Raw genomic sequence first — 19,735 nt, forward strand, 5'->3', positions numbered from 1 at the left:
ATACACTAATTTTATTTGAGGTCTGAGATATAATGAGGTTACTTTCTTATTTTGGAAGAAAAATAAGTATTCACGTATGAATTTTTGGAAAGAAGGATTTCTCCCATGGTTATTTTTATTTAGAATGGAAATCTGTAAGCAGAAATTACTTTCTATTCTGCTGCCTTATAGTAACTTTCTTTTTTCCCCTATTCTCTTTCTCTTATATTGTGTTTCTAGGAGACCCATTTGCAAGTTATAGACTGGTAGTCACTTTGATGTTTCTTACTTATTTTTCCTCCTAATTAATATTTATATGTGCAGTTGATATATAATTTTCTTCAATTAATTATATAAAAGCAACCTTAAATTTGCATCCACAATGAGGAATAAATGATCAACAAAAGACTACTTAACTGCGTCTGCTCACAGTCTAGAAAATATTATGATTTGACTGCAACTTCTTTAAGGATTAAATGTTTATGTATCTCTTATAGTCACATTGTTCTTCTATAGCACATACATCTCTTGCATACTAATTAGATTATCTGCATTTTTTGCCCCTCCTGGCACTCCTAATTAGGAAGAGTAATAAGATTTTGGTTGTCAGGGTATACAAGTTCTGATCAGTTAAATTCATTTGGTGTCTGAAAGTAGAATTTTATTTCCACTCTTCCTCCTTTTCCTCTCCCTTCCTCCCCCTGCCCTGACCCTTCTTCTTCTCCTTCTTCTTCTTCTTCTTCTTCTTCTTCTTCTTCTTCTTCTTCTTCTTCTTCTTCTTCTTCTTCTTTTTTTTTTCTGATCACAGCTCTCGGGGAGGGGGGAAGTTCATGAAAAAGTGCAGGATTTGTGTCTTCTTATTCACCTGCACTTCAGGAGTTCTTCAGCCATCTTAAGGACTTGTATTCAGGCACTATTTTTTTTTTTTTTTGTGTGTGAAACATTTAAAGTTCAGTTGTGTATACTGTCGAGGACCCGAAAATGGGACTTGTGGTTTCTGACTCCATAGAGATCTGAAAAATTTTCTTAAAAATCCCAAACTGATTTTGTGGCACAAAATCTCTCTAAACGGGAGACAGTGCTAATGAAGAATGCCAAAGAAGTTCCTTCAGTTTAGTTGGAGGAAAATGATCATGGGTGAAAGATCACAGATAGGAATCTTCCACTGTTCCTTTCTTATTTAACTCAACCATAAGGAAGATAAGGAATAGACTTTGGGTTGAAGGGTCAAAACTGATGTTCGTTAGTAGCCTTGGTGAAAGTGAGGGAAGGGAATGCCATGTCACCCGACTGTCTTCATTCAAGGCCTCCATTTTTATAATGACCCTCAGGGGATTATCTACATTAAGTGCCTTGAATGCTGCTGGCAAGTTTGATACGATCACTTCCAACTACTGAAGACCTGTCCACCCTTCATAGAACCTCCTGGGGAGGAATACCAGAGACTAAAAGGATTAAGGAGGGCTGGACCCTCGCTGAGCTCTGACGCAGTTGATCATTGATCAATGGTTGCACAATTCTGAGCTCTTTACTGGATTCCACGCTCCTTTCCTGGGTTGTTAGGGCTGCTGTCCTTCTTGCTCATCTTTACAATTTCCATTTCTTGATGGGGTTTTCGGAGGCCAGTGAACATGTTGAGAGATCACCTTTCTTTTAGGATTCAACAAGACTTGTACCCTTTGTTGTTACACCTTCTCCTTTCTGGTGCAAATGTCTTTCCTTGGTGACTCAGTCCTGATGGGATTCATCATAGATCTCCCTACCACTGATTTTCCTTCTCTCCACTCTGCTGTCTGTAGCCTTCTTTGTCTGTGGTGAGGTGGGTGAAGGTCTGAGGACCTGGGCCACAGTGTGTCAGCTGAACAGAAAGCGGAATAAAATTGCTGAGGTTTTTCTCTAGAACTCCCCTTTGATGGGTCCTGGTAAGTTATTGTTCTCCCAACTGCCCAAACATACTTGCTCCCATGGAACACGTTAGCTCACGGAAGGGAACACCTTGGGAGCCTGTGTGAATGCAGATTCCTATGCCTCACCCTCATGATAGACTCAGAGCTGCAGCATCCCAACCCCCACTGGATTCTATTTCGACGTTTCTCAGACCATACATAGGTACTTGTAGGGAGGAGAAGCCCTCCCTTCTAGGCATCTGTTAATACTAACAGATTATGATTCTGTACTCATAACTTAAGCTCCTGATCTTTGTTGGACATTTTTGACAGGTTGTTCAAAAAGTGAACCATTGTTCCCAACAACACTACAGTCTCCCTAGGTGATCTCTGCTTGCTTTCTTTTCTATGCCCTTCTTATTCTTTCCAGGACGTTCTCACTTCTGTTTCCTTAGCTGAGCAATGGTCATATTTACTTGGCTAAAACAGCTTCTCTTATTTCTTATCCTTGCAGGCCAAAGTTGGGGCCAACTGTCTCAGCCACCCTTGATTCATTCTTCCCTTTCTGAATTTAATTCTGTTATGTTCCACCTAACAAACCTAGGATCTAAGACTATGATTTGGCTTTTCTCTCTGTGGGCCTTGGTGAGGTGCTGATCTTTTAGCATGTGCACTTCCTTGGCATATGCAGAACGGTTTTTAAAACCTCAGGCTCCTAAATCCTCTGCAAGGGCAAAGAAGGATGATTCTGAGAGAAGAGAATGGACTTTCAGCTGCCCTGGGCACCAAAAGGATTTCAACAGAAGGCCTCACGAGGCTGCTTTCTTCTTTGCTTTTAGTTTCTGGCAACTTGAAAATTCTCCAAGCATTGCAACTGCCCAAACCCTGGATCGTTTTTGTAAATAGAGAGACCTCCATTTCTGTTCTCTATCCTCAACAGGGGCTTACATTTTACCTTCTGGTCCTAAAGCAATATTTCCCCAGAGGGCTGTCCTCAAGCTCCTTGTCTTTTGGGACCTGCCACCCTCTTCCTTTAGAGAACTGTATTCCAACACATTCGTAAAGGGGTTCAGATGTAGAAAGCTACCTTGGGCATTGTATCTACCCCATGGGAAATTTTGTACTCTGTACAAGATTCTGATACTGGTTTTCTTTTGTTTTCTTTTCTTCTTGCTGCAGGAAAGCAATCTCCCGGGCAGGCCTCCAGCATCTGGCTCCTGCACATCCTCTCAGCCTTCCCGTGGCAAATGGTCCAGCCAAGGAGCCCAGAGCAACTCTGGACTGGAGTGTAGGTGTCAGCTTTTTCACTTGAACCTAATTTCAGCTGCATGTTGTGTGTTGCTCATTCTCAGGATCCCTATAGCTACAAGAAAGATGTGATGATTTCCAATATCGCTCACTGACTAATCTTCGGATGTCTAAGCCATAGCTCCATTTCTTCTTTATATGAAGTCAGATGTGTTCAAGATTAAAATGACAACTTCACTAATCCCTTGAAGCACTTTGTAGCTGTGAGATAAAAGTTACCATGTGCACAGGCTCTATTGATTTCTGCCAGGTTGGTGAGGATGAGCAGAGCTTACCCTTGGCAACGTCATAGGATCTGAGATCGATTTCATGGAACTTCGTTTCCTAAGTCACACTGGCTTTAGGGGATGCCTTCCTCTCTGGACAGATGATAACCTCAGTTTACAGTGTCCTTCTATTGGTGACACTCCCACCCCCAGACAGACCCACAATACCTTTTCACTTAATTTGCAGTTGCAGACTAGAATTCTTAAGCCCAGAAGAACATACTTATGGAGCGTCTTCAATAGCTAAGTTCTTGGTGGATAACATCTCTTAACTGTGAACTAAAAGATTTTGTCCCTTCCCAGGGCCATCTAAGGAACAGCATCAGTTGTAGGAAGGCCTCTCTAAAGTCCTGCCACCCTGTCTGGACGATGACCCTTGTTTAGCATTTTTAGTTGAGTTTGTGCACACAGGCTAATCTATGCTCTTTTCCTCTCCTATGGAAGAGAGAGGTGGGGTAGGGAAAGGAGAGGAGTGTGTTTTTAAATTGAAATATATTTTTAGTTGATGAAAACATAAAAATTCATACATACCCATATAATGTTTTGATGCATATGTATGTTGTGTGATGTTTAAATCAGGGTACACATGTCTACTTCAACATTTATTATTTATTTATGGTGAAAACATTCAAAATCATGTCTTCTAACTTTTTGAAATAGATGGTACATTATTATTTATGTTCCACCAACCATGAAATAACCCACAAGAACTTCCTACTCCTGACTGTAACTTAGTACCCGTTGATCAACCTTCCCCATCCTCCTGCCCTCTAGCTCCCCAGGCTAGAGGCTCAATTTCTATGAGATCAACTTTTTTTGTATTTCACATATGAGTGAGAACAGGCTGTACTTGTTTCTTTTTTCTGTGCCTGGCTTACTTCATTTAATATAAAGATCTCTAGTTCCATCCATGTTGTTGCAAATGACAAGATTTCATTCTTTTTAATGTTTGAATAGTACCCTGTGGTGTTCCTGCACCACATTTTCTTTATCCATCTGTCAGCTGATGGACACTTAGGTGGTTTCAATGTCTTGGCTGTTGGGAGTAGTGGTGCAGTGCACACAGGAGTGCAGATGTCTCTTTGACATACTGATTTCATTTCCTTTGGCTATATGCTCAGTAGCAGAATTGCTGGATCATATGGGTATTTCTATTTTTAATTTTTTGAGGAATGTCCATACTGTTTCCATAATGGGTATCCTAATTTGCATTCCCATCAACGGTTTGCAAGGATTTCCTTTTCCCCACATTCTCTGCAGCACACACTATCTTTTGTCTTTTTCATAAGAGCCATTCTTACGGGGATGAGGTGATATATCATTGTGGCATTGACTTATATTTCCCTAATGATCAGTGATATTTACATTTTCTCATATACCTATTGACTATTTGTATGTCTTCATTTTAGAAAAATCATAAATGTCTATTTGGGTCTATTGCTCATTTAGAAAATTGATTTTTTTGGTTCTGCTATTGAATTTTTTAAATTGCTTTTATTTTTTAAATAGGTGACAGCGGAATGCATCACAATTCTTATTACACATATAGAACACAAATTTTCATGTCTCTGTTTGTATATAAAGTATGTTCACACCAATTCATGTCTTCAAAAGTGTACTTTGGATAATGATGTCCATTACATTCCACCTTCATTGATAACCCCCTGCCTCCTGTCTTCCCCTCCCGCCCCTCTGCCCTATCTAGAGTTCATCAATTCCTCCCATGCTCCCCCTCCCTACCCTACTATGAGTCAGTCACCTTATATCAGAGAAAACATTTGCCATTTGTTTTTTTGGGACTGGCTAACTCCACTTAACATTGTCTTCCCCAACTGCATCCATTTACCTGCAAATGCCATGATTTTATTCTCTTTTATTGCTGAGTAATGTTCCATTGTGTATATATGCCACATTTTTAATCCATTCATCTACTGAAGAACATTTAGATTGACTCCACAGTTTAGCTATTGTGAATTGTGCTGCTATAAACATTGATGTGGCTGTGTCCCTGTAGTATGCTGTTTTTAAGTCCTTTGGGTATAGACTGAGGAGAAAGATAGCTGGGTCAAATGGTGGTTCCATTCCAAGTTTTCCAAGGAATCTCCATACTGCTTTCCAGATTGGCTGCACCAATTTGCAGTTCTGCAGCAGTGTATGAGTTTGCCTTTTCCCCCACATTCTCGCCGACACTTATTGTTGTTTGTCTTCATAATAGCTGCCATTCTGATTGGAGTGAGATTGTATCTTAGAGTAGTTTTGATTTGCATTTCTCTAATTGCTAGAGATGATGAACATTTTTTCATATATTTGTTGATTTATTGAATATCCTCTTGTGAGTGCTATTGAGTTTTTGACTTCTTTATATATTCTGGATATTAATTTCTGTCAGAGATGTGGATTGCAGATACTTTCTCCATTGTTCAGGCTGCTCCTTCACTGTGTTGATTGTTTCCTTAGCTGTGTAGAAGGTCTTTTTTTTTCAATGTAATTCCATTTATCTACTTTTGCTGTTTCTTGTGCGATTGAGGTTTTCTCCAGAAAATCATTGCCCACTCCAATGTCATGAAGCATTTTCCCTGTGCTTTCTTCTAGTAGTTTCAGGTCTCATATTTAAGGTTTTAATCCATTTTGATTTGATTTTTGTACCCAGTGAGAGATAGGAATCTAGTTTCACTCTTCTACAGGTGGTGTTCAATTTTCCCAGCACCATTGATTAAAAAGACTGTCATTTCTGTGATATGGGATCTTGGTACCTTTGTTGAAAATCAGTGGATATAGATGTATTTTAAAGAATTTATATCATGATTTAATCTCCTTCATATTATAATACCTTTTCTCCCCCAACACACATTTATTAACATTCTTCCTTTACATTCTGAACATATATCTATGTAGCTGCTGCCGACACTTATGAAGTATCCAGCAAAAGACTAAATGTAATTGAAATGTAACTTTTTCCTTGATGGAGATTTATTATATTGGAGCTTCCTTTTACTGTAAGACAGTTATGATACAGTGTAGAATATAGTTGTACCACAATAAATTATACAGTGTATATAGTAGAGTATATTTATTTAATTCATGATATGGGATAAGCGTATATTTACACCAGTGTTTGCATAACTAAAAATAATTAAATGTGTACACAAACCTATTTGAAAAATTATAGGGGGGTGTACATGGTCCAGTGGTGAGAGTGTTATGAATGATGCAATCCAAAAAGTTAGTTTAATATTCTTGATGTTTCAAACAGTCTCCTGGTCTAAAGCAGCAGGTCCTTATTTGAAATATGAAATTCTAATGAGGGATAGCTTAAATCATTTGGCCAGGGGCATTCATTTAAAGTGTTCCTGGTCCTCTGCATGACATTAGTCACATCACTCAATTTTGCTTAGCCTATACATCATTTTGTAAATGGGATAATTGTAGCCCCTCCTCCAGAGAGACTTCTTGGGTATTGTTAGGATCAAGCATGGCAACAGTGTGAAAAATTCTTTTTTTTTTTGTTACCCATGGCATTCTGCAGTTTTACTTATTCAAAAATTATTCATATATTCATATATCAACCATTTCTGAACACATGCCTAGGACATGTGTGTGTTCCCTGAGATTGCACAGTGAAGAAACAGTTTCTACCTTCAAGGAGCTTAGAATCCAGGGGACAGACAATAAATCAACAGCTAGAACATGGAGGTGGGGTGGGGGGAGTTGGACCAAGACAGAGGGGTTCAGAGTGGGTCACTGGAGTGTTAGAAAGGACTCTCTATCCCCACTGGTGTTGGAAATAGTCATCAGCAAAGGCTTTTAATAAGTGTCCTGCTTGTGCCAGCTTTTGGCTAGAAAGCATTATTTTCTGATTCCTGTGGAGAGGTATGTACTCCAGTATTCATCACAATGGTATTTTGGCAGGTGGTGGGAGGCTGTAATGCAGAACAGGAGAAGAACAAATCAGAACTAAGGCTGGTTTGTGTGTAGTGGTCTTTTGTTTCTCCCTTTCCTTCCCTCTTTGATTGTGGACACCCTATCATGGCAGTCTCTTGAAATTATGGCATGAGAAAGAGGCAGGTTGTTAAAAATATTTCAGTGACTCCCTCTTTTTTTATTTTTATTTTTATTGCCAAGGCTTAAGATTACTTGCTTTACATTTTTTGGCTCTTCATACCAAACGTACTTTTCAGCAATTTCATTTATATCACCTTAGTTTGCTCTTCTGTTCCAAGAACCAAATCAGGAAATACTTTGTTCTGGTTAAAGTGTAAGAAGAGTCATTGGGCTTAACTGCTGCCTTCGCCTACCCCCTTGTTTAATTCCTGGTGGAAAATCGGGGTGACAACTAGCTCATCCCCCACCATCAGCCCACGCTTCTGGACTACTTGCATTAAAATGATTAATCCTTACTTACTCAGTACTACTGTTTATTGAGGAATGATTAGTCCTGGAGCCTCTTAGGAGTCTCCAAAATAAGAAAGAGAATGGAAAGAATTAACAGGGCTGGGGTGTAGCACAGGGGTAGAGCATTTGCCTAGCATGTGCAAGGCCCTGGGTGTAATTTCCAGTACCACACACACACACACACACACACACATACACACACACTCACACACACCCACGCGCGCACACACACACAAAGGAACTCCAATTACTGAATTAAGTAATTGGATGAGGTACCGGCCCAATAGTGTTCAGCAATGCTTTGGAGGGCTTTGATCACAACAACAGAACAGAGGAGGCAGGGCTGAGAATTCCCTGTTCCCTCCTACCTCCTCCTTGACTATTGAAATTCTCTTTGCTCTATAACCCTTTGGCTCAGGGGGATGGGTGTCAACTCAAAGGCCTTGAGTATGGTGACCTTCTGGCTATGCCACATCTGCTTGCCTCACTTACCAGTGAAGAAAGAGATATAGAATCTATTCATGGTGCATCTTAAGTTGAAAGGCAGGCAAGGTCAACCTGGGATTAGGATCTTAGTCACTGAGTTTCTATGTTTGAGTAAAGAGCTCTGTTCTGACCCTAGCATGTATGCCAAAGCTCTCTGAAGAGACAGGGCTCTTTCCCTGATATCCTTCTACAGAAGTATTGAGAACTGATCTGCTCATGGGGCTCCTGAGACAGAGGTGAACATTGATTAGTGAGCCCAGACTGTAGGTACCGTATAGCTTGGCCAGGAGGATATTATTGTCTGAGTCAGTTTTTAGGCTTTTGATGAATGAACTTAACAATGTCCTTTAAATATCCTGTTTTTACACTTTTGTTTCCCTCTTTAGTGATAAATAGTCTCTTTCATAATTTTAGTTTGTTCCTAGACATGCAATACCTACTCTCTTTCTGCAGTTTACTCAAATAGTTTATTATGACCTCTAGGATTCCCTACCTTAGTACATGGTCCCATTTCCTTGACAACCCTTTTGTAGTATTTTCCTTGTAGGCCTGTGCCTAGGCTCCCCACCCCACATCTGTCAGGGGAGAACCCTTAATGATGATGCACAGAGTACCCAAGTCAGTCTTCAGTATGGTTCCTGAGTGTGCTAAGGACAACAGGGGACCCTAGCTCAATCCAACATGGAGATGGCTATTTGCTATGGGTATTTCCTCTCTTGTTTTTCCCAAGACATGCTCATCTTTTAATCAAGCCAGTTCTGTGTATCTCATTTATTGTTTGCTTTGATTGTTCACAATACCTATATGTACAGGGCATTGTCTAAAAAAACTCACAACCAAGTTAGTGTTTCCTGTTTGCCTTGGTGCCCTCAGTTAGGTTCAAGCTGTGTGAAAGGACAGGCAGTCTCTTTTGCTTGTGTCCTCTTCTCAGGAAGAGCATAGCACTCCAGCCTAGGAGCTGCTACATAGTTACTGGCGTTGGGGAATGAATTGAAGACAGCTTTTCTGCTCAAGCAGCTGGAAAGAGACATATCACTGGTAATTGACAGGCACTCAGATAATCTCCAGTTACTGAAAGGCTTGGTAAACACTTACTTGCAAAACAAATGGATGTGTGCTATTTTAATGCTAAGTAACTCTTTTTAAAATTTCTTCCTATTACAGTACATTGTGTTAGACCACTAGGCACACATGGTTATTTGATCTTCCCACTGCTCCTAATAGTGTCCTCCCTTCACCTTCCCAGAGACAATGACAACTGGCAGGGGCTGTTCCCCCGACTTCGACATCGTAAGATACATGCCAGCCAAGCCGGAGTTGGAGGAAATAAGCTAAATTACTAGAAAGGGAGGAAGTAATGCTCAAAAAGGAAAAATATTCTCATCTCCTGGGCTGGATTCCAAGTTCCCAGTTTAGTGAGTTAGCCCATTTAGAAGTGTGTCTGTTCTGTAGATAATGGTGTCTTCTCTTAAATGTCATATGCCTTTCCTGAAATGGAGATTTAATTTGCACTTAGAAATCTCTTCTGGTTTTAGAGTGTAGCAGAGAGCATAGGCGTTGGGTCTCCCTACTGTCCCCACTGTTTTATAATTTTGGTTTTGCCCATCACACTGCCTATAACAGCCCTCAGGGTTGTGTGTGTTGGTGGGGCGGGGTGGGGGTGAGGGACCAGTTCTTTCTCAAAGGGCGTGTTGGCTTTGAACCTAATATCCTTGATTTCAGTTTATTTTTTCTCCTTCACTGGAACACATCCTCTCATCCATCCCAAGTGCTGCAGAAACCAGATCCCCAATCCAGACCACCTCTTCTCCTTTCCTTTAGTTGAAGATGCTAAGGAAAGAAGCACTTTGTCCCAAGCAGCACAGTTGGGATCTGCCTCACAGTTTGGTTCCAGGACAGTATCAGGGAACCAGAGACTTCATGTGGGACTGGTTTAAACTGGGTTATGAAACTAGGTCATTTTATCTTTAGAAACCTTGAATGAAAATCCAGGAGGAGGCAGGGGTTTGTGTGTGTGTGGTCTGTGCGCACACTTTCTCATTCTAGTCCTATCCTGTGGAGTCCTGGCAAACCTGTCTGTCAGGTTTTGGTGTCACCATCCATAGCCCCTCTCAACCCACTTCTTGCCCTTTTCCCATCCCTGTTTCAAAAAACAAGTCAGACCACAAGGTCATTCGATTCCTGAGTAGGACAGGCAGAGCAACTCACTGTGAATCAGTGAAGACCCTGCCCTTGGTTAGCCACATTAATACTGTGATTCATAGACTCCCACTAGTCCTTTATTCCCTCAAATTGGAAAAATTTTTAATTAAATCATATTGGCTTTTGGGAGAAATCACAGAATCCTATAGCTTTACAGTTCTGCGAGAAGTGTCTAGGTCTTATTTTCTGCCACTTGGCTAGAGATTATTTAACACTGTCTAGTAGAAATAGATGTGGACAATAAATTAATGTTGAACTTTCTAGGAAACCATGTTAAAAAAGTGAAGAGAAACAAGGAAAATTAATTTTAATACTATATTTTGTTTAACTAAATATATTCCAAATACTATCATTTCAGCATATAAATCAATATAAAAATATTAGTTTTACATTCTTTTTCACATTGTCTTCAGACTCTGTTGTGAATTTCACACTGACAGAATACCCCAATTAGTGCTAACCACATTTCTAGTGATCAGTGGTCATATGCCAATTGTACAGAATAATCCAAACCAAGATAGTTTGCTACCTATTTTTATCCTGAAGATTTTCATGGGGAGATCATTCATCTAGTTTTCCTTTTTGCTTTTCTATGGATATTTACATAGGTCACATTAATAATTCTTATTGCTTCAAAATATTTTTACAATTAACAAAGATTTCAAAAGGTTTATAAGTATCTTCTTTTTGGTAGATTATTTGCTTCTGACATGAATGTATTTTTATATGTTATTCAATATCTAATACTGTTCACCTTTATCTTTATATCTCTAAGCATTACTAAGATTTCAATAAAACTTGTACAAGGAATCTGTACCTATTAATCTATATTTGTATTTAGGAGTATTTCTACTCCTAGGTAAATAGATCTGTTGTTGTAAATCCATTTATGTAAATATATAAAATCTATCTATATAAATTTACTTAAATAAATATATGACTTGTCTTAGCACTCACAAGTCCAGAAGAAATGTTATCTTCATTTAAAAATGGGTGTGTTGGAATACCTCTGTAATCCCAGTGGCCTGGGAGGCTGAGACAGGAGAATCACGAGTTCAAAGCCAGCCTCAGCAACTGTGAGGTGCTAAGCAACTCAGTGAGACCCTGCCTCTAAATAAAATATAAAATAGGGCCAGGGATGTGGCTCAGTGGTCAAGTACCCCTGAGTTCAATCCCTGGTACAAAAAGGGGGGGCAGTTGTTTTCCTGTCTCATACAGATGGGCAGTTTGGGGGTTGTATATTATTTAAGATGGCATTTCAAGGTGGATGTGTAGAGAAGAAGCAAGAAAGATGTTCCTAGGTGGAGGAACACAAATACAATCAATAAAAATGTGGCACAGAAAACAAAAAACAAAAAAAGATAAAGAAACAAAAATTTGGTATGTTTAAAAAAGAATAATATGAGAAAAATTTAAAAAATTATGAAGGTAAGTAAGAGAGGCATAAGAGAAGTTAAACATATTGATTGGCACTACTAGTGGGAGGTCTTGCATGCCAGATTGCATTTATATTTAATTTTATAAATCTTACATAATTATAGCTGCATTTTATGGGAATTTAGTGCATGCCCAATGTAAAATAAATCAGAGCAGATATTAGAATGAGAGTTCAGAGAAGCAACCAGGACTTGAGAGATTCGACTTCCTGTCTAGTGTATAGTAAGTAACCTGGGGGCAGATGCAGATAATGGATGGAAATCTAGACAAAAATAATATTAAGGAGAAGAGGTCTGTATTGGTTGGGGATGAATGAAAGACAAATTAGTAATGGCACAATTCAACAGAGGTTTGTTTCTCTGGGGTAGACCTGGACTCTTCCAGGTGGTTGGGTGAGGAGTCAGTCCTTTCTCAGATACTTATTCAGGGATACATACTGATGAGTGTTCTGACATCTCAGCAGGAGGCTTCCAAAATCACACCACGAGATGAATTCCCAATGAACCTCTGTGGCAAAAGAGCATGGAGGAGTGCTCATAGGAGGACTTAATGGACCAAGCCTGGAACTTCTGCCCATGTTCCATCAGTTAGAACTTGGTTACATGGCCACACCTAATCTGTAAGGGAGGCTTGGGAATAAGATCTACCTACAAAAACCAGAGAAGGGCACTTGCGTAATGCAGCCCAGGCTAGATACCTTTATGCATACTCAGGAGTCCCGAAGGTCATCCTTACTTCTGACTTTAGCTGCAAGTTTGTGAAGCCCCAAGACCACACTTAGTTTGGAGAGTTCTCCAGACAGATACATATAACTCAGTGAAAGCTGGTATACCCACAATTCTGGCATACTATACTCCTTTACCAGTGGAGTGGTGGACAGCTAGCTTACTTCTGCCAGCAACCATAGGTAATGATACGTGTGGCATATTGCCAACCAGGGAAGCTCATCTGAGTTTTAGTATCCAGAGTTTCAATTGGAATTCGTCATGTAGACATAGTTGACTGCTATGTGATTGATCTTAACCTCTAGTTTCTCAGGAGGTCAAGCTGACTCTATATGGTGAGTGTGCCCAGGTAAATAGATACTTTTAATCTAGTAGAATACTCCAGGTGCTTAGAGATTACTTTATTGGTGCTGAGCACTAAAACCAGGGTTTTTAGGTAAGTTTTCTTTTTGAATTTGATTGAGCATTACATAGAGAGACATGCAAGGAAAGGTCAGGATATAGGAAAACATAGTCTAGCTAAAAGTACTCTTCATCTTTTCCTTGCATGCCTATTTTTAAGGACTCTGTTTCTTTTCCTGACGTTAAGAGACTGCCATATCCCTATTAGGCATCCATAGTTATGTATTAGTCCAAACTAGATAAAAAAATAATTATTTTCTATTGCTCCTTGGAGTAAGATATAATAAAAATGTACATTCAGTTCTTTATTCATTGATTTTTATTCTTTCACCTCTTCACTTTTTAAAATTTATTAAGCATCTACTCTTTGCGAGGCACTAAGTTAGTTTTTGGACATTCAGTATTCTAATGGATCTTAGACTCTAGTATAAAAGGAAATATAAATCAAATAATCATGCCAACATATAAATAATTTTCAGCTTTGATAAATGATGGGAGAGAAACATGGTTTTCTGACAAACTAATTAAACAGCTTGACTTAGGTTTTGGGGTTGGTGAGAACTTTTTTGAAGTAGTGATAGTTGATGTGATGACCAAGAAATTAACCACATAAAGTCAGAATGGAGAGGGATAATAAATTTGGATAAAGAAATCGAATATACAGTGAACCATCTTTGCTATAGAAACATTTGAACAGAACCCTCAATTAAGTGAGGAAAACACAATACTGGTGTCAAGTGTAAGCCATTTTAGATAAGGGAACAAAAAACACATCTGAGGGAGAGCTTCATTGCCCTTCTTGAGAAGTAGCAAGGGGACAGAGTGATGACATGTTGACACACTTTCATGTCTCACTTTTGCTGTTCTAGGACTTACCTTACTTTCGTGGGATCATGAAGCTCCTAGATCATAGGACAAAAATATAGCATTTGGTTATTCTTGCCTGAAAATATTTGATACTATAAGCCCTGCAATGAAAATATATTTAAGCATGAAGAAATGTATTTATTTTAAAAGATGGGTGACTCTTACTATTTTTCCCCCAGAAAACATTGGCTCTATATTTCTGCTTCTCTGGGCTAAGTTTTGGGATTCAGAGGACTATAGTGTGGACTCTTCTGGACTGAGTTATAATAAAGGTGGCTCATACATAAGATAGGTTTCTAAGTTGCTTGGTTATTCTACAAAATTCCTTATTGAAACCATCCCCTATATTGGCCTTCTCAGGATGCTGTAACAAAATGCCGTGGACTTGGCACCTTAAACAATAGGCTTTCCTTTTTCAGTCCTGGAAGCTAAGAAGTTCAAGGTCAAGGTGCTGGCAGATTTGGTTCCTGGTGAGGAGCTCCTTCCTGGCTTGTAAACAGCCACTTTCTTTCTGTGGATTCATGTGACTTTTCCTTGACCCGTGCACATGCAGAAAGGAAGACAGGAATATTTTTCTTGTGCTCCCTTTGTATAAGGACACAGATCCTGTCATGGTGCCTTTGCCCTCATGACTTCATTATTTCCCAAATGCTGTACTTTCTAATACCATCAAATTGGGGCTTAGCATCCACCACAGAAAAATAACCGTAAGTTCATCTATTTTTAATGAGTAAAGTAAAATGAGAAATTTTCCTATAAGACCTGCCAACTTAGTCTTGTTTCTTTGTGATTAATCTAATACAATGCTTTCCCTAACATATTGGAACTCTTTTTTAACCAAATAAAGAGTTAATATACCAATTCATCCTTTCCAATGTAATGTGTTATAAGAAATATGGATTTCTGTTCTTGGTACTTTCAAAGACAAGTGTTTACACTTCTCTCTCCAATTAAACCCTGCATATTTGGGGACAGTAGGGCTGTTGCTCATTATATCATACATCAGAGGGTGAGCCCTGCTCACTTTCAGAAGTTTGTGACTATTTTTAGAAGCAATAAAATTATTCAGTTTGAAAAATTTAGAATTAATTGGATGGAAGGCCTTACTGAATTAGTAAAATATTTGAGTCAGTAGAAATTTACTAATGCTTTGAGTACCAGGGACTTAAACTAAGTTTTAAGAAAACTCTGCCCTGAGAAGTATAATTTACCCACTGCTTATACAAATGTTTTTTGAAACAGTCTCAAAGTACTTTAATACCACTATTGTCCTTCTAACTCACTAAGTTAAGGCAAATTTTAATAGAGTTTTGATCTCAATTGTCATAAAATTTGCAGCATTGTGCCTGGATAAGTAAGGCTTAACATGATATTATTTAGGGATTTTTTTCCCATTTGTGTTGAATATATTTTTTTTAAAAATGACCACATATTTGAACAAATCAACTTGAGACCTTGTGTCTATTTTGGTCATAGCTCAAAGAAAGCTTTCCCACACCTTTTCCATTTCTAGACTTTCAGTAGTATCCATTCTAGGGGAATCTTAAGTGGTCCCAGGAGAGGTGCTTAAACTCCTTGGGCCAACTTTCCTGTATCCAAATAGAAGTTTAAAACTCCCTCTTTGTCTCTGAAGAGAAAACTGAAGCCGCTGGGTCTTTTCCTTGCAGGAGAACGCCGTGAACGGGGAGCACCTCTGGCTGGAGACCAATGCCTCAGGTGACCTCTGCTACCTGGGAGAAGAGAACTGCCAAGTCCGATTTGCAGTGAGTGTGTTCTAGGCTCCTGCTCTGTCCCCGGGGAGGACCTCTGGGTCTGAGGGCAGAGGGGGTCTGGTGCCTGGATTTCCCAGGAGGGTCCTTGTGAGGTAGAAAACTTTCTGGAGGTTTTCAAGGTTTACAGAGCATTTATGAAGTGAACGTAGCTTGCAGGTTGTCAGTTTTTGTGGCTTCAGGGTTTGACTGTACAGGTGAGACCTTGGTGTGACAATGGTGCTTAAGGATGACACCCAGGGTAGGTTTGTGTGTGTGTTGGGGCTGGGGAGAGGGTGCATGTGAAGGAGGGAGGGTTCCTTGTGTGTGGAGGAAGGGGGTAATCTCCTCCATGTGGGGTCCAGCCCTCCTGGTGGGAGAAGAAGAAGTGGGGTGCAAGCACCTGTGCTGGAGAGCGGTGTAGGCTTAGCAACTTATCCCCACTGTTCTGGACAATATCAGTATGTCAATCAGAGCATTTTTTTTTCGCTTATTAAAATTTACTTTGTGTCCCTATTGAGAACAGTCTGTTTAAGTTTAAAATTCTCTTTAGGTTCTGTGAGAAAAGCCCATGGGCCATGCATACAGTACTTTATGAAGGAACTAAAACTTTAATGTTGGGAAAGTGAAGTTAAAATTTTTGCCTTGTTTAAAATTATTGGTCTAAAAAGAAAGTGAAGGGAAACTTCGAATAGGAAAGAAAGAAAGAAAGGAGGTATTCCTTCATATTTGATAATTTACATAGTACTTATTTTTTTTTTGTAATATTTGTTAATGTATGAAAGATTTGGAACAAAATGTAGGGCATTGAAATTTCAAGCATGTATGTGTCTGTTAATAACCAATGAGGAAAAATTTGAGGTTTTGTCAAAGTTGATAGAAGATACTTTTATCAGGCTGCCTAGAATGGCCAAGTCCCAGAACCAAGACTTTTACATCACATTAGCAGCTTTGACCCCTAGAAGAGGTTTTACTTGGAAAAAAATCTGAGGTTGGGGTGGGGGGAAGATCAGGGTTTGTTTTTTTTTGAGTGAATTTGGGAATAGTAAAAGGTCAAGGAGGAGCCCAGATAAACAGGGTCTGAATCGGAAGTCAGGAAACCTGGATTTGAATCTCAACATTAACACTCACTGTGTGACATGAGAATTCATGACCTTTGGTTCTTGGCTAGCTTCCAGGTAGAAAAAGAGTGTAGGATTAAATTATTTTAAATTTTGCTTCTAACTCAGATCTGTAATTAATCGTTTGCATTTCTCTTCTAATCTGGTTGTAAATTCAATTGACTTAAATATCAGCATTTCAACTTTATGCATATGTATTTTTAATTAAAGTATAATTGCATGGAATTTGATTAAATTAACGAAATCCATGAGAAGCTCAGCTGTTTGGACTAAACTGCTATAAATAATGAATTAACATTAAGGTCTCAGTTAATTTCATAAACACCGGTCTTGGGATATCAGATAATACAAAATAGAAAAAAAGAAAAGCCGCTCTTGCTTCACATGGACTTTATACTGATCCTGCTGTCAACCAATGGACTAATTTGTTCCAGACTCTGCCTTATCTCCAAATGCCTCCCTTTTGGGTCCTTTTCTGATATTCACTTTGGGGAAGACACATGTCACCTCCATTGACAGATACATGAATAATCATACACATCCTCCTTCTACCTTGTATCAGTAAATAGCACTGCTAGCCACTAATTGGTTATTATTTGGTCACTGTTACCTCTAGGCCATAGGAAATACCAAATAGGATAAAGGGAACTGTAGGCTGGAGTATCAGGTAACCCAGTTGTGAGAATCCCCAGTACTGGGGCCTCTTGACTCAGTTTACAAAGTGTCTGGAAGATAAAGAGTTTTCCTCCTCGTGATGTTGATTCACCAAAGGAATAAGTCAGTGAGGAAGGGGAGCACCCCGCGGTTCCTGAAGACTCAGCCTCTTCACCTAGAAGTGCTGTTTTGAGGATTTGGTAAAGCATTGCCTAGGAGGGGCTCACTTTCCACAGGGACGGGCAGAACCGATTAAAAGAAGAAAAACAGAAAGGACAGGAACAGATGATTCATAGAAAAACTGCCAGTTGCCAATCCACACCTGAAAATCAAAACCCAAGTTAGAACAACTCTGAAGAGCCAACCTCATGTGCCTCTTCAGCTAGCAAAGGTTTTCCAAGTGATGGCACTTTCCACTGGTTGCCTCAGGCTGAAATGGGGTCTTGTGATCAGCCTGCAGGAGTGTAGATGGATGCGCTTCACAAAATTGGTAGTGTGTAGTAAAGGCTTTAAAAACCTTCCAGCTGTCTCCCCCACCTCATACCTTGTAGGTATGTGCCAGCTTTGAGATCACGTTTGGGGAGAGACATTGACAAGCAGCAAAGAACCCAGATGAGAGTGTCCAAGTTGGTTCAGGGTGTGGGACCTTGTGGTAAAGAAAAGCTAAAGAACCTGGGTTTTGACTGAGTATTAAGGAGGGAGGGTAGAAAGAGGTCTTCCAGGATATTTAGAGCTGCTGTGAAGACTTGAGTTTGGTTTTAGGGAGATGGAACAGGTTGTCAGCCTAGAGTCCACTGACTGATAGCGGATCCACACTCTGTGGTGCACAGACATCACCTGGGAAAAGCCTGTGAATCACGTACATTACTGTTTCCTGCCTTGTTCCAAATGCTGATTTAGTTACGCCTAGAGTTGGACTTGAAAGCCTGGGATTTTAACAAGCATCTCAAATATTCTGGTGCAGATGGTCCACAAAGTTAATTTCAAGAAATACTGTAGTATAAGTATGTTAACAAACAGAAACCGTCCTGCTGTCCAGATGGTTCAGCTGGAGAAATGGTCTCAAAGGATGTGTCCATGGATAAGCTGAATGACCATCTTCCAAGGATGCTGGAAAGGGAAAATGTGCACGTGCTGTGGACAAGGGTCAGACAAGAGGAAGCCCCCAGTTTAAATGTCCTGTTAGCAACTTTCTTAGATTTTGTAAAAGAACCCTGCCTCCTTACACTGTGTATTACATTCTCATTTCTTTTAGTGCACCACTTTTGAAGAATAGCCACCTGTTAGGGTTGGGATCAAATTACCATAACCAGGAACCAGATTCTGCCTGCAGGCTTCTAAACAAAGTTCAGGCATCCTGCTTGGGAGGAGGAGAGAATCCATCACTGAAGACAGGCCTGTGCTCACTCTTTACCCTGTTTTAGCAAAGCAAATGTCACAAGTAAAAGTTAGGAGAAGGAAGAAGTTGGTGTGGGCTGAGGTAGACAGAGGCCACGTCACAGAAATGGTGCTGGAGTTCAGCTTTGAAAGACGGCTAAGATTTACATAAGTGGAGTTGGGGAAGGAGAACATTTTGGGGAGGGAGAACAACAGGAACAAACTCAGAGGCAGGAGCAATCTCTGAACAAGAGAGACAGTAACTGTGAGTCACACATGAGCACGTCAAAGGGCCTCTGTTAGAGAAGCATAGAAGGAATGTGGTGGGGGTGTTTCCATGTTTTCTGAATCAAAACTTGGAGCATGGGTAAATGTTGGTATAACTATGGAATACACTGTCCACACCAAGACAATGTTGAGGGTGAAAGTGGCCAAGGATGATAATGATGCGGTGGCATTAGGGGTTAACCACAGCTGCATCAGAGGCACTAACGCAGTTACTGTAGCTTACAGGGATGTCAGAGCTTCTATTAACTAAGCTCTCCTGCAAAGCCAGGGCCTCCTGCTGCCATATGGATCAATAATTGGGCACTGATAGTGGAGGATATTGAAAACAAGACAGTGACCTCAGAGGATCTCGGGCTGTTACAGAAGTTTGCTCCAAGGCCTCAGGACTGAACCACATGATCTTTAAAAATCTTTCCTCTTCTATTCTCTGGTGACAACATCTAATACAGTAGAACTGTGAGCAGATATTTACGGGGATTAAGCTGGTTCCCAAATCAGCAAAAGTTTCCAAATTAGTAACTGTTTCTTTTTCTGGTTTAGGGAAGAGAAAAGGATGTAAAAATAATGAAACTGGAGTAGAAGGATCACTGTTTTCCA

At 39.8% G+C, this 19,735-nt stretch overlaps 1 protein-coding gene across 2 annotated transcripts in view; it reads left to right on the forward strand.

Annotated features, from left to right (window-relative positions):
• Dgki (diacylglycerol kinase iota) overlaps window positions 1–19,735 on the forward strand; it is a 404,075-nt gene that overhangs the window by 128,423 nt on the left and 255,917 nt on the right. For both annotated transcript variants that reach the window (XM_076860225.2, XM_076860226.2), the window contains exons 2-3: window positions 3,045–3,153; window positions 15,618–15,713. In XM_076860225.2, coding sequence (XP_076716340.2) covers window positions 3,045–3,153; window positions 15,618–15,713 — 205 coding nt within the window. The remainder of the gene's footprint in view (window positions 1–3,044; window positions 3,154–15,617; window positions 15,714–19,735) is intronic.

Source organism: Callospermophilus lateralis, chromosome 1, assembly GCF_048772815.1.
Source record: "Callospermophilus lateralis isolate mCalLat2 chromosome 1, mCalLat2.hap1, whole genome shotgun sequence".
In the NCBI taxonomy this organism is placed as follows: Eukaryota; Metazoa; Chordata; class Mammalia; order Rodentia; family Sciuridae; genus Callospermophilus; species Callospermophilus lateralis.